The 20,483-nt window shown below is 40.2% G+C and overlaps 1 protein-coding gene across 1 annotated transcript in view; it reads right to left on the bottom strand.

Moving 5' to 3' along the window:
• Positions 1 to 11,862: 11,862 nt before the first annotated feature.
• The window catches only part of LOC131073948 (aminomethyltransferase, mitochondrial), a 35,186-nt gene continuing 26,565 nt past the window's right edge, over positions 11,863 to 20,483 (bottom strand). The window contains exon 4 of the mRNA XM_058010477.2: positions 11,863 to 12,700. Within this exon, the coding sequence (XP_057866460.1) occupies positions 12,154 to 12,700 (547 nt within the window). The 3' untranslated portion in view covers positions 11,863 to 12,153. The remainder of the gene's footprint in view (positions 12,701 to 20,483) is intronic.

Raw genomic sequence — 20,483 nt, 5'->3', positions numbered from 1 at the left:
TACTATCCCTCGTGGAATGATTGAGTGGGAAAGACTCTTCGATCCTGATAGGTTGAGCAGGAATCAAACTACAGAAGGAAGTGAATGCGAAGCTGTCAACCTGGGGAAAGATGGACAAACAAAAAACGTGTTCATTGGGAAAGTTTGCACCCCAGAAGAAAAGGAAGGAGTTCTAAAGAACCTGAAAGAATTCTCCGATGTTATCGCATGGGGATATGAAGATTTGAAAACTTATGATACTTCCCTTTTTATCCACACAATTCCATTAAAGCCAGGAAGCAAACCCTTTCGGCAGAGACAAAGGCCTGTGAATCCATTACAGGAGCCGCTGATTTATCAAGAAGTTAAGAAACTGCTCTCAGCAAGGATAATATTTCTTGTCAGGCACTCGACGTGGGTCGCCAATCTGGTTCCGGTAAGGAAGAAAAATGGAGAAATAAGGTTATGTATAGACTTCTGGAATCTGAATAGGACTTCTGAGAAGGATAATTACCCCTTACCATCTTTAGACGAGGTGTTACAAATTGTTAATGGATCTCAAATGATGTCATTCTTGGACAAATACTCTGGATATAACCAAGTTCTGGTAGAGGAAGAAGACCGACTGAAGACGGCTTTTACCACCAAGTGGGGTACCTTTGCCTACAGAAGAATGTCGTTTGGCTTGATCAATGCAGGAGCCACCTTCCAGAGGGCAATGGACATAGCATTCCGTGACTTAGTGGGAAAATGCATAATAATCTACATGGATGACCTCACAGTATTTTCCAAAAGAAGGGAGGATCATGTTGATGATCTCAAGAAAATATTTCAACGCTGCAGAAGGTACGGGATATCTTTGAATCCCAAGAAATGCATGTTTGGCGTTACTGAGGGGAAACTTCTTGGACATGTTATCTCCGAGAAAGGGATCTCTATTGATCCAGAGCGCATTGAAGCCATTTCAAGGATCAGCCTGCCCGCCAACCAAAGAGAATTGAAATCATTCTTTGGTAAGATTAACTTCATCAGGAAGTTTATCACTGGATTCGCTGAAATCGTGAAGCCATTAAATGACATGCTGAAGAAAGGAGCAAAGATCGAGTGGACAACTCCAACGAAGCAAGCATTTGAAGAGATAAAGCAAGCAATTGTCAATGCCCCGATCCTGGTCAGCCCCGATTATACCAAACCGTTCTATTTGTATTCCTTTGCCTTAGAACATACCTGCGCGGCAGTCCTCACCCGGAGGAATGAAGAGAAAGATGAACATCCGATTGCTTTTATGAGTTCTCCACTGAAAGACGTAGAATTAAGGTACCCAAACGTGGAGAAACAGGCCTATGCACTGGTTAAGAGTATTAAGAAGTTCAGACATTATTTATTGAGGAGCAAGGTATTTGCCATTGTTCCTAATGCGACTGTAAAGACTTTATTAATGCAGAATGAATTGGGCGAGCGAAGAGGCAAGTGGGTCGCCATGATCCAAGAATATGATATCGAGATACAACCAATGAAGATAGTCCGAGGACAAGCACTAACGCAGACAATTGCCAAAATTGGGCCTGGACTTATACAACAAACTTATATTCTGGAGGAGGTGTCTCCCAGAGAGTGGTACGATGAAGTCGTTTTCTATTTACTTAACCATAGATGCCCTCCGCGGTTGAACCCTGTCCAGAAGAGGGCACTGAGAATGAAGAGCCAGAAATACATGTTGCAAGGGGTTGTCCTATATCGGAAGAACCACGAAGGAATATACTTGAGATGCGTGGGCAAAGAAGAGGCAAAGCAAATTATGGAACAATTTCATGGTAGATTTGGAACAAGCCACGAAGGAAGTTTGGCTACAGCACATCAGATTGCCCGGGTAGGATACTATTGGCCCACACTATTCAAAGATGCATACCAACATGTGAGGGCATGTCATATATGTCAAACGGCCGTTGTTCGGGAGAAGAATCCTGCTATGCCGCTTCGGCTAGTTATCGAAGTAAGGCCATTTGCTCAATGGGGATTGGATTTTATTGGAGCAATCAACCCCCCTTCTTCGGCCCAGCACAAATACATCCTTACTGCCACGGATTATTATACCAGGTGGTCCGAGGCCCAGGCCCTGAAATTATGCACCTCTGATGTGGTGATCAAATTCCTTGAAGAGAATATTATTACAAGATTTGGGTGTCCACACGCCTTAGTGTGCAACAATGGCCCCGCTTTCTCCTCATTAAAATTTTCTAACTGGGCCTTCGGATACGGAATTACACTGAAATTCTCCTCGAATTACTATCCCCAGGGAAATGGACTGGCCGAGCCAATGAATAAAAATTTGTTGAATGCTATCAAAAAGTTGTTAGACAAAAATCCCAAGGACTGGCATACACAGCTAAGGTTTTCTCTTTGGGCAAACAGAACGCGAGTAAAGAACTCCTTGGGAACATCTCCCTATCATCTAGTCTACGGGTAGGACCCAGTGTTTCCCATCTAGCTAAGAATCCCAACTCTACAGTTTTTGCAAGAATATCTGGATGGTGAAGATGGGATTCAGACTCGCCTCTCACAGTTGTTGCACCTGGAGGAGAAGAGAGACCAAGCATTAGACAACTTCGCAAAGCATCAGGGGGTGGTCAAACGATGGTTTGACAAACAAGCCAAGGTTAAATGTTTCCGGATCTCCGACTTGGTTTTGTACTGGGATAAGGCTCATGAGAGAAGAGGTGATCATGACAAATTCGACAAGCTATGGATGGGTCCTTATCAGATTTCCAAGATCCTCAGGGATAATGCATTCAGATTAAAGGCCTTGACCGGAGAGGACATCCCATTGCCCGTCAATGGACAGTTCCTCAAGCATTATTTCCAATCATAGGCCTTTTTGTGTGGCCTTCTTTGTACCATATTAATTTAGGGTTTTGGGTTCTTTCCTTTTGGTGTGTTTTTCTTGCTTTGCTTTGGTTTTGGTTTTCGGCCTTCGGTGTCGGTTTCCCTCGAGCTTGTCCACTCGTGTGGTTTTGTTTAGGTTTAGGGTTTTGGGTGGCTTTAAAGTATTGGAGTCCCTGTCCGTTGGTGGGGTGGTGTGTTATTTGGCCTTCTTTTTTTTTCCGTGGTACCCAGACCTCTGTCCTGAGTCATTCAGATCTTTCAGGAGAAGTTATGGTGGGTGAAAATTTTACATCTTGCTTCAGCGCCACTGGAATCTCCAAACCCATAGTAGGCTTCATTGCTTACAAGCCAGAGGAATTGATGGAAATGAAATGAAAGATTCAAAAAAGAAAAGATGAAAAGTAAAAGAAAAATTGAAATATTGGCCATGGGAATATGCGGATAACTCCATAGGGGCTATGGACGCCCGGCCGGCAGTGGAGGTATGTTCGTGGAATTCTAGAGACAACCTCGTCGGGGCTATGGACGCCTGACTGGTAGCAAGGCAATGTCCCAGATGCTTTTGAAGTACAGATACCACTAGCCTGCCATAACTAATTCTAAAGGCTCTCGATGACCTCCTGGAACAAGGTTGATACCTACGTACTTGAATTTTACTCAGGGTTCAGACCCTGAAGTGTTTCTCAACACATCACCCCATCCCAGATAGGGACCCCCCTTTTCTTTTAGGCCTTTTCGGTCGTTTGGCTTTCGTTTTTGTGTGTGTTAGTGGCAATCTCTTCAATCTCTCCGCGTTACAGGTGTTTGGGAGTCAGTTGGGGTTAATCTGCTTCTCTGTCAAGCAAATTCTGTGGGGTCTAGGGCCTGTTTTGTCCTTTTTCGAGGGTTTTGTCTTCTATCCTAGATTTTAGGGGTTCTTGTTAGGGTTTTGGAAAAACTAAGCATACGACTGGAGTCAGGACCCTTCAAGGGACCTCCCAGCAAAATTTGAGCCCAAACGGAGTAACTTTCTATTTTTAGAAAGTCCCTATTTTTTAGGGATTTTTTCGAGTCCCAGAATGTCGCCATTTTGCCAAAAATCAAACTTACTATTTTTAGTAATTTCTATTTTTAGTAAGTCACCCTGCGCCCTGTCTTGAGCTCTAACTCTGACATTTTGGAAAGTTTCTATTTTGGGAAAGTCTATTTGTTGCAGGATTAGGCTAGCAGGCAACAGAGAGTCAACATGCACAATCACTTCTAAATTTGGAAAGTTGAAAGCAGACAAGCAGGGGTCAAAAATGGCTAAATCTGAAGAATCATCCCTGGAGTGGAAGGTCAAAATATTCTAAGTCTGGAAGTCATTCACAAGCAGGATATTTCGCCTCTCCATGGACAGGGTGAAAATGCACCCAGGTCAGGCCTGGGGCGCTGAAACCAAGGAGGCATTCACAAGCACAATTTTTCGCCTCTCCATGGACAGAGCAAAAATGCGCCCAGGTCAAGCCTGGGGCGCTGAAACCAAGGAGGCATTCACAAGCACAATTTTCCGCCTCTTCATGGACAGAGCAAAAATGTGCCCAGGTTAGGCCTGGGGCGCTAAAACCAAGGAGGCATTCACAAGTGCAATTTTCCACCTCTCCACGGACATGGCAAAAATGCGCCCAGGTCTAGTCTGGGGCGCTAAAATCATGAAGGCATTCACAAGTGGAAAATTCATGAATCCTCGACATGGTAAAATTTCACCCAAGCAGAAAAGTTGAAATTTTGCCTAAGGCATGGAATCCAAGAAGTCAAGGAAGAATAAGAACCAGAAATTCACCTCGGGCGAATTTTCAATTATGTTATTTTTAGACATCAAATCCTGGCCAAATATGGAAATTTTTATAGATTCCGAATCGGGACGAAATTCCCCATCCAATGAACCTGACTCCTAAAATTTAGGAAGATCCCTAAAAAATAGGGATATGGAGAAAAGCTGGAAAAGTTCCTTCGACAGCACGAGAAGACAAGTCGGAGAGGAATTGAGCAAATCCCGAGAAAAATCCTGCAATCTCCCTCCAAAATTGGAAAGTATGGAATCAACGAGTTGGCAGGGAGAATCTTCCAAAGCATGACGCATGACTGGGAGCATTTAAGGAAGGTTCTAAATTCGAACTCACATGCATGGGAAACTGCCTTGCATGTCATAATAATTAAGGAAAGTATGACGCGCCATAAATATAGTTACTAATTTGATGCCTCTTGAGAATTTTATATAAGTTGGACAAAACATTTCATTTTTCACGTGCGAGATTCGAGAAAGGAAGAGTGAAGAAGTGAAAAGTTTTTTATACTTAGTCTCTATTTCATCATTTTGAAATATTCCCAGGATGGCGGAACCTAACAGGACAGCTACTATCTCCAGGCAAGCAATGATCAAAGCAGAGACGAAGGGTTTTCTCCCCCATTCTCGGTTGAATTCAAGATGGGAAGAGGTCAGTGATACCAACTTCGGCACGTTCAACTGGGCTGCATTCAAGATAAGAATGTTCGGAACTGCAGGACACAATCCATCTCCGACAGCTGTCAAGATTGTGAGAAGCAGAATAGTTGCAGCAGTTGGCTTTCCTCCCGACATTCAATGCCCAGATCTAGTCTTGGAATGTCTAGCACGTTACAATCTGGAGCGAAAGACAATCTCAATGCCAGACGGCAAGTTACTGGCAACATTGACTCTAGGGGCGATTGGTGAAGCCTTCGGAATCCCTTCACATTACTCCATGACATACAGGACCAGCAGCGGAGCCCAAGCAGTCTATGAAGCAGGCCCCACCAGGTGTGTTGATTTGATCAACAAGCAATGGTTGCTGAAACCTAGAGTGCACGTTTTCAAATGCCCAAAACTCTCACAATCTTCGAGTTCAAGAAGGAATATGTGGACATGATAAAAATGCTAAGCAGAGTAATGGAATGCTCGCACACGGTGAACTTCAAGCCTTGGATGTTCTTCTACATTGGCAAGATCATGAATTCTAATACATTGATTCACTGGGCTAGATTGATCAGCCACTACTTGCACGAACAATTGAAGAACCTACAGGAGAAAAGGTCTCAGTCCTTCTTCATGAGTTCCTACCTATTCTATATGCTGGCACGAAGGGGTGGATTCGATGGGCTGCCAGCAAGAGGAATCATAGGCTGCGGGCCAGCTCAGCTAAACGTACATGAATGTTATCCTCAGCTGCATCTCCACAACGTGAATTCTTACAAGTTGGCGAATGACACCTTCACCATGTACCTGACACGACTTATGCAAAATAAGTTGCACATGAGGTTGTCTCCGCAAGCAAGTGCTTTGGTCCAGAAGTATGGCACCGCATTCCTGCAGTTCCCCAAGTTCACCTACATCAGGACACAGGGTTTCTCCTTCCAATCTTACAGATTACCTAGATATCCATTAGATAAGCTTATACTGCTCGAGCTCATGAGGCAATTGACTGCCTACGATCAGCTGCAGAAAAAGAAGAAGAAGCAGTCTATTAAATTTCCAGTTGTCTTGGGAGATTTCATGGAGATATGCCCAGGATGGGAGGCTGCAGAAACTGTAGCAAGCAAGTTGGCATTCTACCGACTACCATTTTACACTTCCAGGGCCCAATATGATCCTTAGAGCCAGATCAGGAAGGTTGCCGGTGTCAAATTCATATACAGATTTCACTTGGAGGATTACTGGGCCGGTGCCGAGGATGACTTTGAGGTCCGAAAGAATGCACTCTAGAGTGCCCCTCGACACCATCAGAATAAGTGAGATCCATCAGGTGCCAGATCAGGTAAAGGAAGACTCTGATTTGATGCAACCCGAATTCGAGAGGATAAAAGATCAACCTATCCTGTTGCCAGATTGGTCGGAGCCTGAGGTAGATGATTTGAACATTTTGGCTAGGCCAGTGCTAAAATTCACTAAGTACTGGATTGACAAGCAGACAAGAAAGTTGGTTGAAAACCATGTCCCTCTGACATACCAGCTGATGGGAAATCTGGATTCTCACAGCGAGGCAACTGAAGACTCTTCACAGGGTCAGGCAAGAAGAGAGGCCCAGATAGACAAAGGAAAAAGTGCCCCAAAGAGGCCAAGGATAACAAAGATGAAGGATGCTCAACAGGAAATCCCGCGCGAGGTTTAGCAGGAAGCCCAGCAGGAGGAGCCTCCACAAAAGAGAACGAGGACATGAAGGGAACATTCACCAGTCAGCTTCACGAGCGTACAAGAAGTAGAAATGTTCCCACATCCCGCAAGCCCACTTCCAGGAAACGTTCCAGCACCTGATATACTCAGCATCAATGCTTCACAGGGCCGTCATCAGCCAAGAAGTCAGAGGCAAGAGGTTTCCCCGCGCCTAGAAGAAGTTCGCCAGGATAATTTCATAGAGACTATCCCTGGCGAAATGGAAGAGGAATCTCAAGAGCGGGAGCATGCAGGGGAGTACAGCCATTCCATCCCCGCGCTAGATTGGTTGGTAGGCAGATTGGGAAATGAAGCAAGAGGGGAGCCCAATCCTGCTCAGGAATTAGAAGAATTATTGAAGAGGATGGATCAGCCACCGGAAAGGAAGGCCCCCGGAAGTTTTCCAAGGTAGTCAGTGAAGAATCTATAGCCCAGACCTTGCACATTGTTGAACATGCTGTGGATAGGGATAGGAGTGAGATCAGGCAGGAAGATTGCGTCATCAGACAGGTGGATCTTGGCCATGCTTCCACCGGTCAAGTAATGGGAAATTTCGATGATTCTTCCTTTGCCATGAAGGAGAAATTGCTGAAAACAAAAGCAAAGTGTAAGCGGCTGAAGGAGGAAAACGAACTTCTATGCGAGTATGTCAGGAGTTTCAAGAAACCCCCCAAGGAAGCAGGTCCTTCATCCACTCCCCCTCCCTTCCTTCCTAAGGAAGTAATTGACGATGCGGAACTTACAAAGGCAATGGCACAGAATTCCCGAGAATGGGTAGAGGATGTTTATGCTGAGGCAGGGAAATTTGTAGAAGATCTAGCTCAGCTCCATTCAAGGTTCGTGGCCCTCCTAAGTAGGTTGGAAACGGCGGAAGGACTATGGGAAGATGTTGATGTCTACCAAGACTTAACCATTTCCCGACTCAAGGCTCTAATGAGGACTCCAAGGCAAACACTGGTAGACGGGAAAGTAATCCAGGAGAATGAAGCCTACGACTTTCCCCGATGGTTCTATGCCATCTGTTCAGGGAAGAACACCCTTGATAAATTCAGCATTGATTCCGTCACCTTGAAGGAATCCATCAGGGGGATACAGGAAGAAATCCTCAGTGCCATGGAAGCTTTATTTTCAAGGAAACTCAGCGATGGGGGAATAATAGTGAATTCTTTGAAATCCCAGTTGCATGATTTCTTCTTCCTCGGTTCGTTTCCCAAGGAACATTTTGCAAATGTTTCTTCATTCTCCGGTATGATGAAGAAAACACAGGAAGCCATGGCAGATTGGGAAAGTTTCTTTTCCAGAAGTGAAGAGGAGATTGCCTTGATGGAATTCAATATCGAGAATGTGCCAAGTGTCTCCATCGGAGAATTGGAAGTCGTCGTCGGTAGGTTCATTACTTACGCCATTAATGAGCGAGATAATGGTCGTCCGTTTTTGGACGAAAATCTTTTGACTGAACCATGATGGCGTATTTATGGCTGAAGAGAACATTGACTAGGCGCGGGACCGGTCAACGCATGCCACCACAGGTAAGGGAATCTTCTTGCATGTCGTCCCCTCATAATGGTTTTATGACGGATTCTTTTTGCATGTCGTCGTCGCTTGAAGAGTGATGCGTATTTATGACGACGTCAATTATATTCCAGGCATGATCATCATCATGGGCGCTATTTTAAGCCCTTTTAAATTTATTGTAAGTGGGCATAGTGGGTTATTTAATGCAGATTCCCACCTTGTTGCATCATGTGTGGAGAATCTTTTGGGCAAACCCTAATTAGGGTTTTGCATGTAATCTGAGCTTGAGGCCTATATAAGGGGGTGCCCCCCTCATTTGTAATCAGGAGAGACTATCGTTAGAGATTGTTGCTAAGAGTTTTTGAAGCAAACACTTAATACATTGTTCAATTGTTGGTGTGTTCTTGTGTTGTTTTGGAACTCGCATGGTCTCGTTCTCTTCATAGATTAGATTTGTTTTCATACAATTAAATGAACTGGACTTGATAGGATCGCTTGTTGCCAAATTCGTGCTCATACTTTTGGTGTGCAGCTGATTATTGCATACCGTGCAAAGTTAGTTTGAGCCTCGTTATAAGTGTATGTTCAACTTCGATTGTTAGAAGAGATTGTTCTATCTGATGGTTTCTTTTGACGATTTGAAAATCTTTAGCACTCCCCCTGAAGATTGCACCGCCTTCGTGTAAGTTGTGCTTTGCTGGCAAAGCGAAGCGCGGTTGGATTTTGCACAAGTTTATCCCGTCTCCTTGTTCCTAGGGTTAGATTACCTTTAGTTTAGTTTCCCTCTACCCTATTCCTATTTACTTTCTGCATATTTCATAATCCGAAAATCTAAAACTTAGAGCTTCATTGCAAATCATCCGCTTCAATAAATTCTCAAGCTTGCATAGATTTCTTCAACATACGTAAGGTTCCTTGGATTACCAGCAATCACATCGGCCACCTGAGTCACATCCATAGCATAAAAGGAACCTTGGAGTCGATTGTCTGTTTCTCCTCCTATATCAGCATGCAATCGTACTTTGATCAAGAGAGAGTGAAGTGACCGTTGGGCAACTTTATTTTGTGTTGGACGCCGTCATAAAAAACACGTCAACAAGACCTTTACTCGACACTGGGATCGATTTGAAATTCAAATTTTAGGTACGCCAAATATGAGGGCAACAAGAGAATACAAATTAGAATACATCTTGCATATTGAATTGTAAATTGAACATCATTTACATAAGGGACATGCTGGAAAAAAGCCACATCCAAACCAAAGAAGGGCTGGTCCTATAAAAGGCTAGTAGCTCAATGGTAGAGCACTCCAGCAACAAATAAAAGACCCCAATTTTAAGAAAATTGTAGTCTTTATTGAGCAGAATTGTGCTCCAATTACCCATGAATCCAGCTATCGGTTGTCATTTTAAGGACCATATTGTTGCTGTCTTCCAGCAAATCACCATAAGAAAGTACAAAGAAAATTTGCCAAGTTCATAATACATTGTGATTCAAAAGTAATTCCCACTACGGGCAACTATTAGTTTCCATTAAGTCGTTCGTTATCTTTCTAAATTATTGTCTATCTTACAATTCGCTTGGCCATGATGATCACACTTCTTTCTTAGATAAATAAGTTAGCATCAATTTTGTTTGCAATGGGGCTCACTTTAGACTCCCACGGTCGTCTTGGGTTTAAGCTATAATCAGTCTAGTAGTTTGTGGGTATGCTTATGTCGATTTATAAGGTTGATGATATATATTCTTTTGATTCATTACATGCAATAGACCATCTCATGTAAGCTAGATCCTCAAACTCCCTCTCCTTGCAGATAATGGTTGAATTGAACTTGTTTCCCCTTTCTATAGAAGAATTATCAATTTCTCGCGTTCAAAACTGTACTCTCTTCTTCGAATGCTCAAAAAGCAACTTCAGCCCGAACTCCATCATATATTTTAATCAATCAATCAATTACACATCCAAAGGGTCCGTCATTAGAACATGTCCCAAACTTCCATCGCCACTTCAGCTGTTGTAGAATAACTACTTATAGGTTCGGGCGCACACGGACATATAGGTTCATTGAAGTGAAAAAACTCGTCTATCTCTAAATTTTCCAGTAATTGTTATCTGTTCAAAGCTTCTTGTTTTTTTGAACTCGAATTTATGGTTATGGAAGAGTTGACTATTGAATCCTTTACCAATAGTTGAGGAAAATCTCGCCATCAAAAAATGCCCCTCTTTTGCAAAATGCTTTTTACAGGTACAATTTCCATTCAGTGTTTTCTTACCTCAAGGATTTGATAAAAACTGTAGAAGTTGAGTAAATAGGCGTAGGCTTCAGGATTACCAATCTACAAAAAAATACTCAACACAGGCTACAGAGGTACTTAGCCGCTATGCATGAGGCTGCATGTTTTTGAAATTTTGCTAAAGAATTAACTTGTGTTGGTCGTTTGAACTTTACAATCATGACAAACTGATTGTACTTAGAAAATTTTCATCACCCTCGTCTGCTGCTTTGGTTCTAACCTTGTTTTATGTGTCAATTTGTCTTCCCTGAAAGCAATTGGATCTCTTTTCTTTATATAGACATCAAAGTTATTACTTAAATATTTTGACAAAGTCATATATCCAGTTCATCCAATTGTGTGAGGAACGACATGCTTTCATATCCTCCTGTACATTATGAAAAACTTGTGAATTCAGAAACAGGGCCATAAGTAGATTTGTTTTAGGATTTAGTCAAGGAATCTTCAGTTATTCTTCCAATTCCAGTGAAAGAAATGTTTCCTACTTGTAAATTGTGTCATCTTCAACTGCTCACAAGTAACAACACACAAAACAGATGTTCAGAAATTGTGAGTGGAAAATTTTGGCTAACATAAATTTTATAAACATCTCCATTAATTATCAATGAACTTAAAAATTTTACTTCAGCTTTATCATTATCCTATCGTAAACATCCTTCATACTCAATATTTTTTTAATTTTCGGCAATACACACCAAGCGATGCCCTCGTATTGAAATAAATTTGGAGAATCTATATATAACAAACTAATTGTTTCCTCAAACTTTGAAAATAAAGGGGAGGTTGATGATGATGCTTATGTTCTGCAATTTACCAGGAATCCATTGCAACATAACAGAAGTTCAAATAAAATGTTATAACTGACATCCCACACAAGCTCAATTTTTTGAAGTATGGGTGAAAAAATCTGGCCAACAATAACACAAATGAGATCAGTCTAACATATTTGAAAGAAATTGGATTGGAAACTTTCTTTTAGAAAATTTGTTGCAGATGAAACAATGTTGAAAAAAACATCTCTGCATGTATAAATATGTGGTACACTAACATTAGTGAAATTCATCTACAAGCTGCAAAGAAATGTTGCCTCAGCACACTACAAGAGAGAGTTCCATTTCTTTGTTGTTCACAAATTCAGAGAAAAAGCAGTGCCCAGCATTTGAAAACTAAATGACAATTTATCAACGGTTCAAAGTTGTAATCCCAACAAAAAACACATAGAACCCATGGATGCCTTTGGCCAAAATGTAGTAGCTGCAGTCAAAATGCAGTAGCTGCAGTCAAAATGCATAGTCTTAAGAAGGTTTGTAATACTTGGCAAGCACAAATGGCATTTTAGTCACAGATGCCTCGTATGTTTTCCCACGGACCACGACTTTCAGCTCCGTCCCATTTTTATGGTTACCTGATGCTACATACCCCATTGATATGTTTTTCTTCAAGCAAGGGCTGAATCCCCCACTTGTGACCTCTCCAATAGTTTTTCCTGAGGCATCAGTAATCTCACTATGACTTCTTGGAGGTGGACCAACTGAAAACATGCCAACCCTACGCCTTGAAGGACCTTCTGCTAGCTGTTTTAATATAACCTCAGCACCAAGAAATCCACCTTCTGCTCTTCTTCTCTTACCAATTGTCCATGCAATACCAGCCTCTACTGGCGTTGTGTCCTGATCCATGTCATTTCCATACAGGCAAAGACCAGCTTCAAGCCTCAAACTATCACGAGCACCTAAACCTGTCAACTTGACTTTGTCTTCTGATTTCTCCAAGATGGCCTTTGCAAGATCAACTGCATGCTCTGAAGGAACTGAAATTTCAAACCCATCTTCTCCTGTATACCTGAGTCATGAATTAGATATCATTAATATTTACTGGGCCAAAAGACAGGTGAAATCTTATTGAATTCGTCAAAATTATTAATTGCATGAGCCCGTACTAATATTTTCTATCAAGATGTCAATGGTGTTGTGCTCAAATGACAAGGCCATAAGTTTTCATGTTGGAGATCCATGTTCAAATCCCCCAAAGTGACATGTATGTGGCTTCTATATGTTGACTTGAGTTGATTACATGGCTTATGTGGCTTCTAAGTTAAATATGTTGAATGGGGAGGAGGTCCCCCTTGTGAGCTCCATCTCGCAACTTTGGTTGCAGTTTAAGGATCAAAAATATATATATATATAATTTTTCTATCAAGCTTCAGATAATTGTTGATTGTACACGAAAACCATAATAAAAAAATTAAGACAGGAAACAATAACTCAAACCTCAAACCCTGCTTTAAAAGCTCACCTTCCAGATTAATATGCTAACTGAGAAACCTCCTATAAATGAACTGAACAAACCTTTGAAAATTTAATAAGCATACATCAGGAAAAGTTGTCTACATTCTTAGGGCACTCCAACAAGAGAACTAACAGAAAATAGGGGAAACCAAAGTATCTCGGAGACTTAGGAAGACTGCAAGATAAGTAGAAACCATAAGCATGGGAAGAAAAACAAAACTGACGAAAGTACATTCCTATACTTGTATACTCATGCATACACATATTTATTGTTCATTCCTGTGCTTGTGGTTCTCTCTATTTTTATATTTCTTGATCGAGCCTTCCTTTGTGCCTCAATCTGTGTGCAATCTCTCTCCCCCGTCTATTTTGTCTGTCTTGGTCTGCAACTAAACACTTTTATGTCCCCTATAGCTCTCTAGAATCCTGATGATGGATCACAGACTGTGATCCAAAACTTTGATTCAAAACTCTTAAATAGTCTAATCCAGAAACAACATTGATCAATAGCATAATCCAGAAACAACATTGATCAATAGCATGGATTGGAGAAATCTGATGTCTTTCATTGACAAAGGGAATGGTATATGGACAATCATCTCTGACTTTAAACATGGCACAAAATGTACATTATGACCAGATCAGTGAAGAAAAGGGCATAGCAGCTTGTCTGGCAGAAGATCAGCTCACGTTTGAGGCCAGAAGATGCAAAAGGTCAAAGGATTAGCATTCAACTGTCATTAAAAGAGAGTTTTGCACTGTAACTGCCCAAACAATGGGGAAATGAGAAGGTGATAGAACCTACTATGAATTGGAGACTGAGATCCCTTACCAAACTATAAGAAACGTTATGAACAATAGACAAGGCACAAAAGAACCAGGTGGAAAAGCAATCTGTGGACATTCTGATAACCACTCAATATTGTGTTTTATGTAATTAGGTATTATTTTTCACGTTTTCTTTTTTTTTAAGAAATGTAGTCACCTTTTGTTAATAGAACCTGGGAACCTTAAGAGTCTGGTTTAGACAACCTGCATATATAATATATTATAAACTTTACTGCACACTTTTCATGAATAGGATCAAGTGACAATGGAGTTGGGAATGATACAATACCATCAATGCATACATTTAAAGAGAGTGAAAAGGAATCAAGACAGCTCATAAAACCATTTAACCATCAATGCATACAAGAGGGTGAGAAGGATTGAATGATGAAGGGGAACAGCTATGGAGGCTTCACTAGGTATACCACCTCATGGGGATGGCAATTGGCCACATGAGGCCAAGAGGGACAAGATATCTGCTCTTGGGCCTAGGGTAGGGGATATTTTGGGCACCTTATCATGTCTCCTTGTCTCATACCATTATGGTTGAACCTCACATAATAGTTTAGATTTGTTATATGCTATGAATATATGTTTCCTTTAACCCTAGTAAGGGATTTATCTCATGAATTATATCTTCAATGTTATCTAACTTGATTGCAGGTTCCCAAAAAAAACTTATCTCATTCTTGGGTGAGAATTGTAGCTCTATCTTATATTTCTTGTTTCATTTGGATTTGTGAATTTAGGGCAAAATATAAGGTAATCTAGAAAGGGGACATTACTGTAGACATCTAAAAATGGTCAACGCTTGTGGAGTCATACTTTAACATTTGCGCATTGCCTTATTTTAGGGTTTTTGCGTCGCATTAACATTTCTTCTATGTTGCGCACTTGGTCTTTATCATTTGCGAGCATCGAGTCCTTCTTTTGCATTCCTCATTTTTCTCGCTTTCGAATTTGGTCTTGTCGATAACAATCTTCAGTCATGATTTTGGTCGATCTTATTCTGTCGCATCAATGTGCGTGCTCATTTGTCATATTTTGGACATCGTCAATCCTAATCGATGATAGAATTAGGTTTTTGTCCTCTTGTTAATCTCGTCATTTTGCGATAGATTCATCATCGATCCTCATTCTTGTCAATCTTGTCATTTTGCGATCGATTCGTTATCGATCCTTGTCCTCTTGTCAATCTTGTCATCTTGCAATCGATTCGTCATCGATCCTTGTCCTGGTCAATCTTGTCATTTTGCGATCGATTCGTCATCGATCGTTGTCCTTTTCAATCGTGTCAATTTGGATCAATTAGTCATTGTTCCTCGTCAATTGGCGCCTATCAATTTGGTCTCTTTATCAATCTTGGTCCATTTGTCAACCAATCTCAATCGTTTATCAGCATTGGTCCTTTGTCAATCAAAATCAAATCGACTCGACATCAATTATCTTTTGTCAAGACTTAATTGTCGTCCTTGCATTTCTAATTCATCTTCTAAGGTTTTATGATTTATTCATTTAATCTTGATTGTCATTTTCCCTCTAGGTTAAATAATTTATTTATTTATCCTAAGTCTTCTTGTCACAATTAAATATTTATTTAATTGGCTAATTAATTCCTTCTCTTTTGTGAATTAATTAATGAATGAAAAATTATTAATTAATTCACCTAATTTTCTAATTTCATCAATTTCTAATTTCTTAATTTCCAATTCATCATTTTTAACCTAATTTTCTAATTTCTTCTAATTTCTATTTCTATTTTCAAATTTTTGTCATAACATCTTGCATAGCAATTTGTCATAAATTGTCATAAATTGTCATAACATCTTGCATAGCAATTTGTCATAAATTGTCATAAATTGTCATAACATCTTGCATAGCAATTTGTCATACACTTGTCATAATTTTGCTATTCTTGATTTGAATTTCCATTCGAATCAATTTCATGCTAATCTTGTCTTTTCTCCAATTTATCTATAAATTGGATGAATTTCTTCAATCAAGGATCCCAATTAATTACATTTTTGAATCGACCCCGATCCCGAATCAACCACGTCTCTAGTATCCTTATGCTATCATTTTCGAATTATAATCTTGCTTGCATACACTTGCATTTTGGAGGTGAGATCCACAAACACACTAATTTGAAGGAGAAAGAAGGACAATGGAGAATTCTGGAGGAGATATTCACGTTTGTAATGGTTTGCATTTGGTTTGAATGTCTTATTTTCAATATCTCTATTGAATGTTTTTAGAATTTCTTATCATTGCAATTGAGTTTTCGTGATTGAACTAGTCTAATTTGCTACTTGCTTTGATGATTACAAAATTCCTATCTACATTAATTGGTGAACCCGACGTGAACTAACCATTTAACCATGTTTTGAGTGCCTTTTGAGCTGATTTGCAAGTGAAAACCCAAGAAACAGGGCAACTCAGGGCTTTCTAGGCACTTCTGTGCCTGTGTAGGAGGGATCTGTGCCTGTGTCAAGAGATCTGCACCTGTGTCAAGGCATTTTGCGCCTGTGTCAAGGCATTCTGCGCCTGTGTAAGGCCAGAAACAGAGGTGAAAATCAATGTTTTTACTTGCAAATTACTTTGTTTTGCATTTTGTTCATATATTTTGGTTTTCTTTGGTACCGATTCTCTGTGCAGCACCTTGGCATTACGTGTGACGAAGACTAAGAATGAAACTACTAATAAATCTTATGCAGGACGCGGTCAAAGACTTCTATTAAAAACATCTTGCATGTGATTTTTAAAGTAGTTGCACATTTATTTTCCTAAAGGTTAATGAACACCATGCATGCTTTGATTGCTTTTAGTTTGATTGTGTGTTTTAACCCTTAGAATTGGGCCTGCCTCCCGATTTGCCTAGCACTTTGCACAGGCATTGGTGAGAGGGAACGACCCTAAGTGGTGACAGGCTAAAACCAAGCTCTTCCGAACCACTCTAAATAACTATGGATGCAACGAAAGTTGTAGACAACGAGTGCTGGAATGGTATTGCGACAATTTATTTGCCGGATCAATACCCACCCGAACGGATGCCTTTACTAGAAGCTCTTGTTTAGATGCCAGAAACCTTCTATCTGTTGGCTCAAGCGTTGTGATACGCGCATGCCGAAGACACCTCTCATGTACTCCTTAGTTAGAGATAGCAAGTTCTTGGGAAGTGATGCCCCTTGAACTCGAAGCTTGGTATGCCCAAGAAGTGAGTGCACTGTAAGGGGGAGCCAGTGCTACCAAGCGTCTAGCTATCCGACTAAGTGTTGTATTTTATGGTTAAAGGATTCAACAGATATTGCCCTTGCCATCTGTAGGATTTGTTGTAAATGTGCTTGATTGTTTTGAGTCAAAGTCAAACAAACATTATGTTTTTCGTGATTGTCAAAGGTTCCATTAAAAACAAGCCTTCAAAAAAGTGCTCATAATCAACTTGGATTTTCAAAATCAACAACATTCAACTCAAAACACAATCCAAACAAAGGTCCAAATTTGTCCAAGTATTCATCCAACATTTGAACATGGCTTGTCAAAACATTGAATGTCTTTGTTTCAAAATTCATGTCACTTTAGGTTAGGTTTTGCATAGTCCCACTTAGGTCCTAGGGCATATTGTCATCTCCCTTCATTTTAGTCCTTTTCATTGCAAGCGTCCTCATTTTGCACTTAGGCTCAAAATCATTTCCCTAAGTTTGCATTTCATTGTCATATCCAAGCTAGATTTCCATTTAGGTGACATTCGTGCATTATCCTTGTCATGCTAAAATTAGGTCTTGCCTAGGTTGCATTTTGCATATTCCAAGTCATTGGTCTTCGCATATCATTATCATTGTATTGTCATCTTATCTTGGCTTCATCTTGTCATATCATATCCTTAGATCATTTTCATGTCATATCCTAAGTCATTGTCATAATCATTGCCTTCTTGCATTTAGTCTCAAAAATTTGGTTTGTCAAACTTGAAAAATCAAAACTTTGGATGATACCCTAAGTTGTTGTTGGGGAGTCTTGACCTTGTCTAAAATTTGTCCTTTCATTAATATCATTTTGGTCAAACCTAGCTTAGTATCCAAGCATATAGGTGAGACATTGTCAATTTGTCCTATTGTCATTTGGTCCTTTGTCCTTTAAGGTCTTGGCTTCATTTCAACTTCCTAAGGTTGAGTCTTTAGGTTTGCATTTCAAAAAGTTTGTCCAAATCTTGAAAAACAACAAAAACATAGGTTGCATTCTTGCCATAGATTACATTTTCATCTATTTAGGTTGCATTTAGTTGCATATCATACATCATCCTTTTAAAATCAAAAATCCCAAAAACATTGCATAGTGACATGTCTATTGAAACAAGGTTCCAAGCACCAATGATGCAACAAAGTTTGACATATCAACCGACAATGCAATCACAATTCTATCCAACCCAACAACAAAGCAACATTGATCAAACTTTTTATGATGAAACAAGTCTCCAAATACAAAAACTAGAGGAGAAACTAGCTCAAGAAAAGGAGATATTGGAACAAAGAGTGAAACATTGAGAAGAATAGATCACAAATGTCCAAAATGTTTCGAAAATTTCCAGGTCGAAATCCAAAGATTGAGCCAATTGATGTAAGATCTCTTATCGAACAATCAGACATACCTGCTCTCATCTCACAAATAGAGATGATGAAACAATTTCAAGAAAAGAGACAACAACATTATGTGCCTTCACAACAAGAACAAGAAGGTGTTTACTATCAATCAGATTTTCAACCATCACAACCAATTGTTCAACAATTCGAACATTTACAACCGACACAACCAATGGTCCAACATTTCCAACAGACACAACCAATGGTCCAACATATACAACCAATGGTCCAATTTCAACGATATGTCCAACCAACTATACAATGTCAACAAATAGTTCAACCAATGGTGGAATATCAACAAGTTCAATCAACATATCAATGTCAACAACTACAATCACAAATTCAAAAACAAAACTTGCAACATGCACCAAGCCAAATTTTGAACATGTCAAACCAATTTGATCAACATCTAGTTCGAAATCAAAACATGACATCAGACTAGAACCAACTCCTTTCCAAACAAGTTCAAATTCCAGATACAACCATGTCAAAACCTCGAAAGAAAGGTGGCTTTATTGCAATGATCTTAAGGAAATTACCAAGTGAGTTCTTTGAGGAAGATCAAGATAATACACTTATGTCTAGCAATGCCTCATCCCCCCGCAAACAAATTGACTCTCCAGTGGCATCTATCCCTACACCTTTAGAAGTTTCACAAGAACCTTCCATATTGTCCTCATCAAACAATACACCCAAGGATGAAATTACCCAAGGGCTATCCATAATTGATTGCCAAGATAATCCAATTCATGATGCCCATCCTTGTCATGTTTAAGAAATACAAGACCCAATGCCACCATGCACTTTATTGCCATTACCTGTTTTAGAGGACCCCATTCGAAGTCCCTCTTCCTCATGTTCAAGCATTGATTCCTTGCCAGAATCCATCACAAATGTTCAAAGTGCATTTCCTTCATGCCAAAACATTGATCCCTTGTCAGAATTCCCCATGCATATCCAAAGTCCAACCCCATGTCAAGAGGTTAATTTAGAGCATGAAGAAACGTGTCTTGAAATAGATGAAGATCAAGATCTTGAAACCTTATCATCCCATCCAATTGTTGACCAAGATCCCATTTCCCCAGACACTCGCAATGATCCACTTATTCCTATCAATTCTATCCAAGAACACAATGTCCTTTCAAATCCCATTGGCATTCCACTTCCTAAGCAAGATCAAGATATCCCTTCCATCCTTTCCGATGATCCCATTGAAAGTCAAGAGCAAAGCAACTTTAAAGAGGATTTCAATGATCTTCCTCCTTGTCAAGATCAAATTATTCCTTTAAATCCTCCACAAGATCCTTTTGTTCCTCCATCTCCTTGTCTTAATGCTCCATATACACTCCAAGATCTCATTTCTCTTGATGATCCCATTATTTCTCCCATTCCATCTCTTGAAGAGCCTGTCATTGAGCCATGTCCACTACACAATCCTAGTCCCTCTCATGATCCTAATCCCCCTCATGATTCTAACATATCAGTGCAAGATGTTCATGAACCCTCGACATGCATAATGGGTTCTTCCACTCTGGTGCAATCCAATCCACTTCAAGATCTCATTATTTCTCTCATATCATATCCACCTCATAATGGACTCGCGTCTTCTTCCCAAAGAAAAGAGTATCCTACAAGTCAAGATATTCATAAAGGCAAAGGAGTAGATCTCCATAAGCAAGAATCCCTTCATGTGAAAGAAAATGTTAAGGGTCATGTCTACACAACTCACTCTCAAGATGTTGGTATCCCTCCATCAAAATCAAAACATACACCTTCCCCATCATACTTTCCATCCATCTTAGGTCCTTATATTCCTTCGTCCTCTATGCAAGGTCAGCAAAGGCACACATCCTTGAGTAAATTTCATCAATC

This window comes from Cryptomeria japonica, chromosome 9 (genome assembly GCF_030272615.1).
Source record: "Cryptomeria japonica chromosome 9, Sugi_1.0, whole genome shotgun sequence".
Classification (NCBI taxonomy): Eukaryota; Viridiplantae; Streptophyta; class Pinopsida; order Cupressales; family Cupressaceae; genus Cryptomeria; species Cryptomeria japonica.
This window is presented reverse-complemented; position numbering and strand designations above follow the sequence as displayed.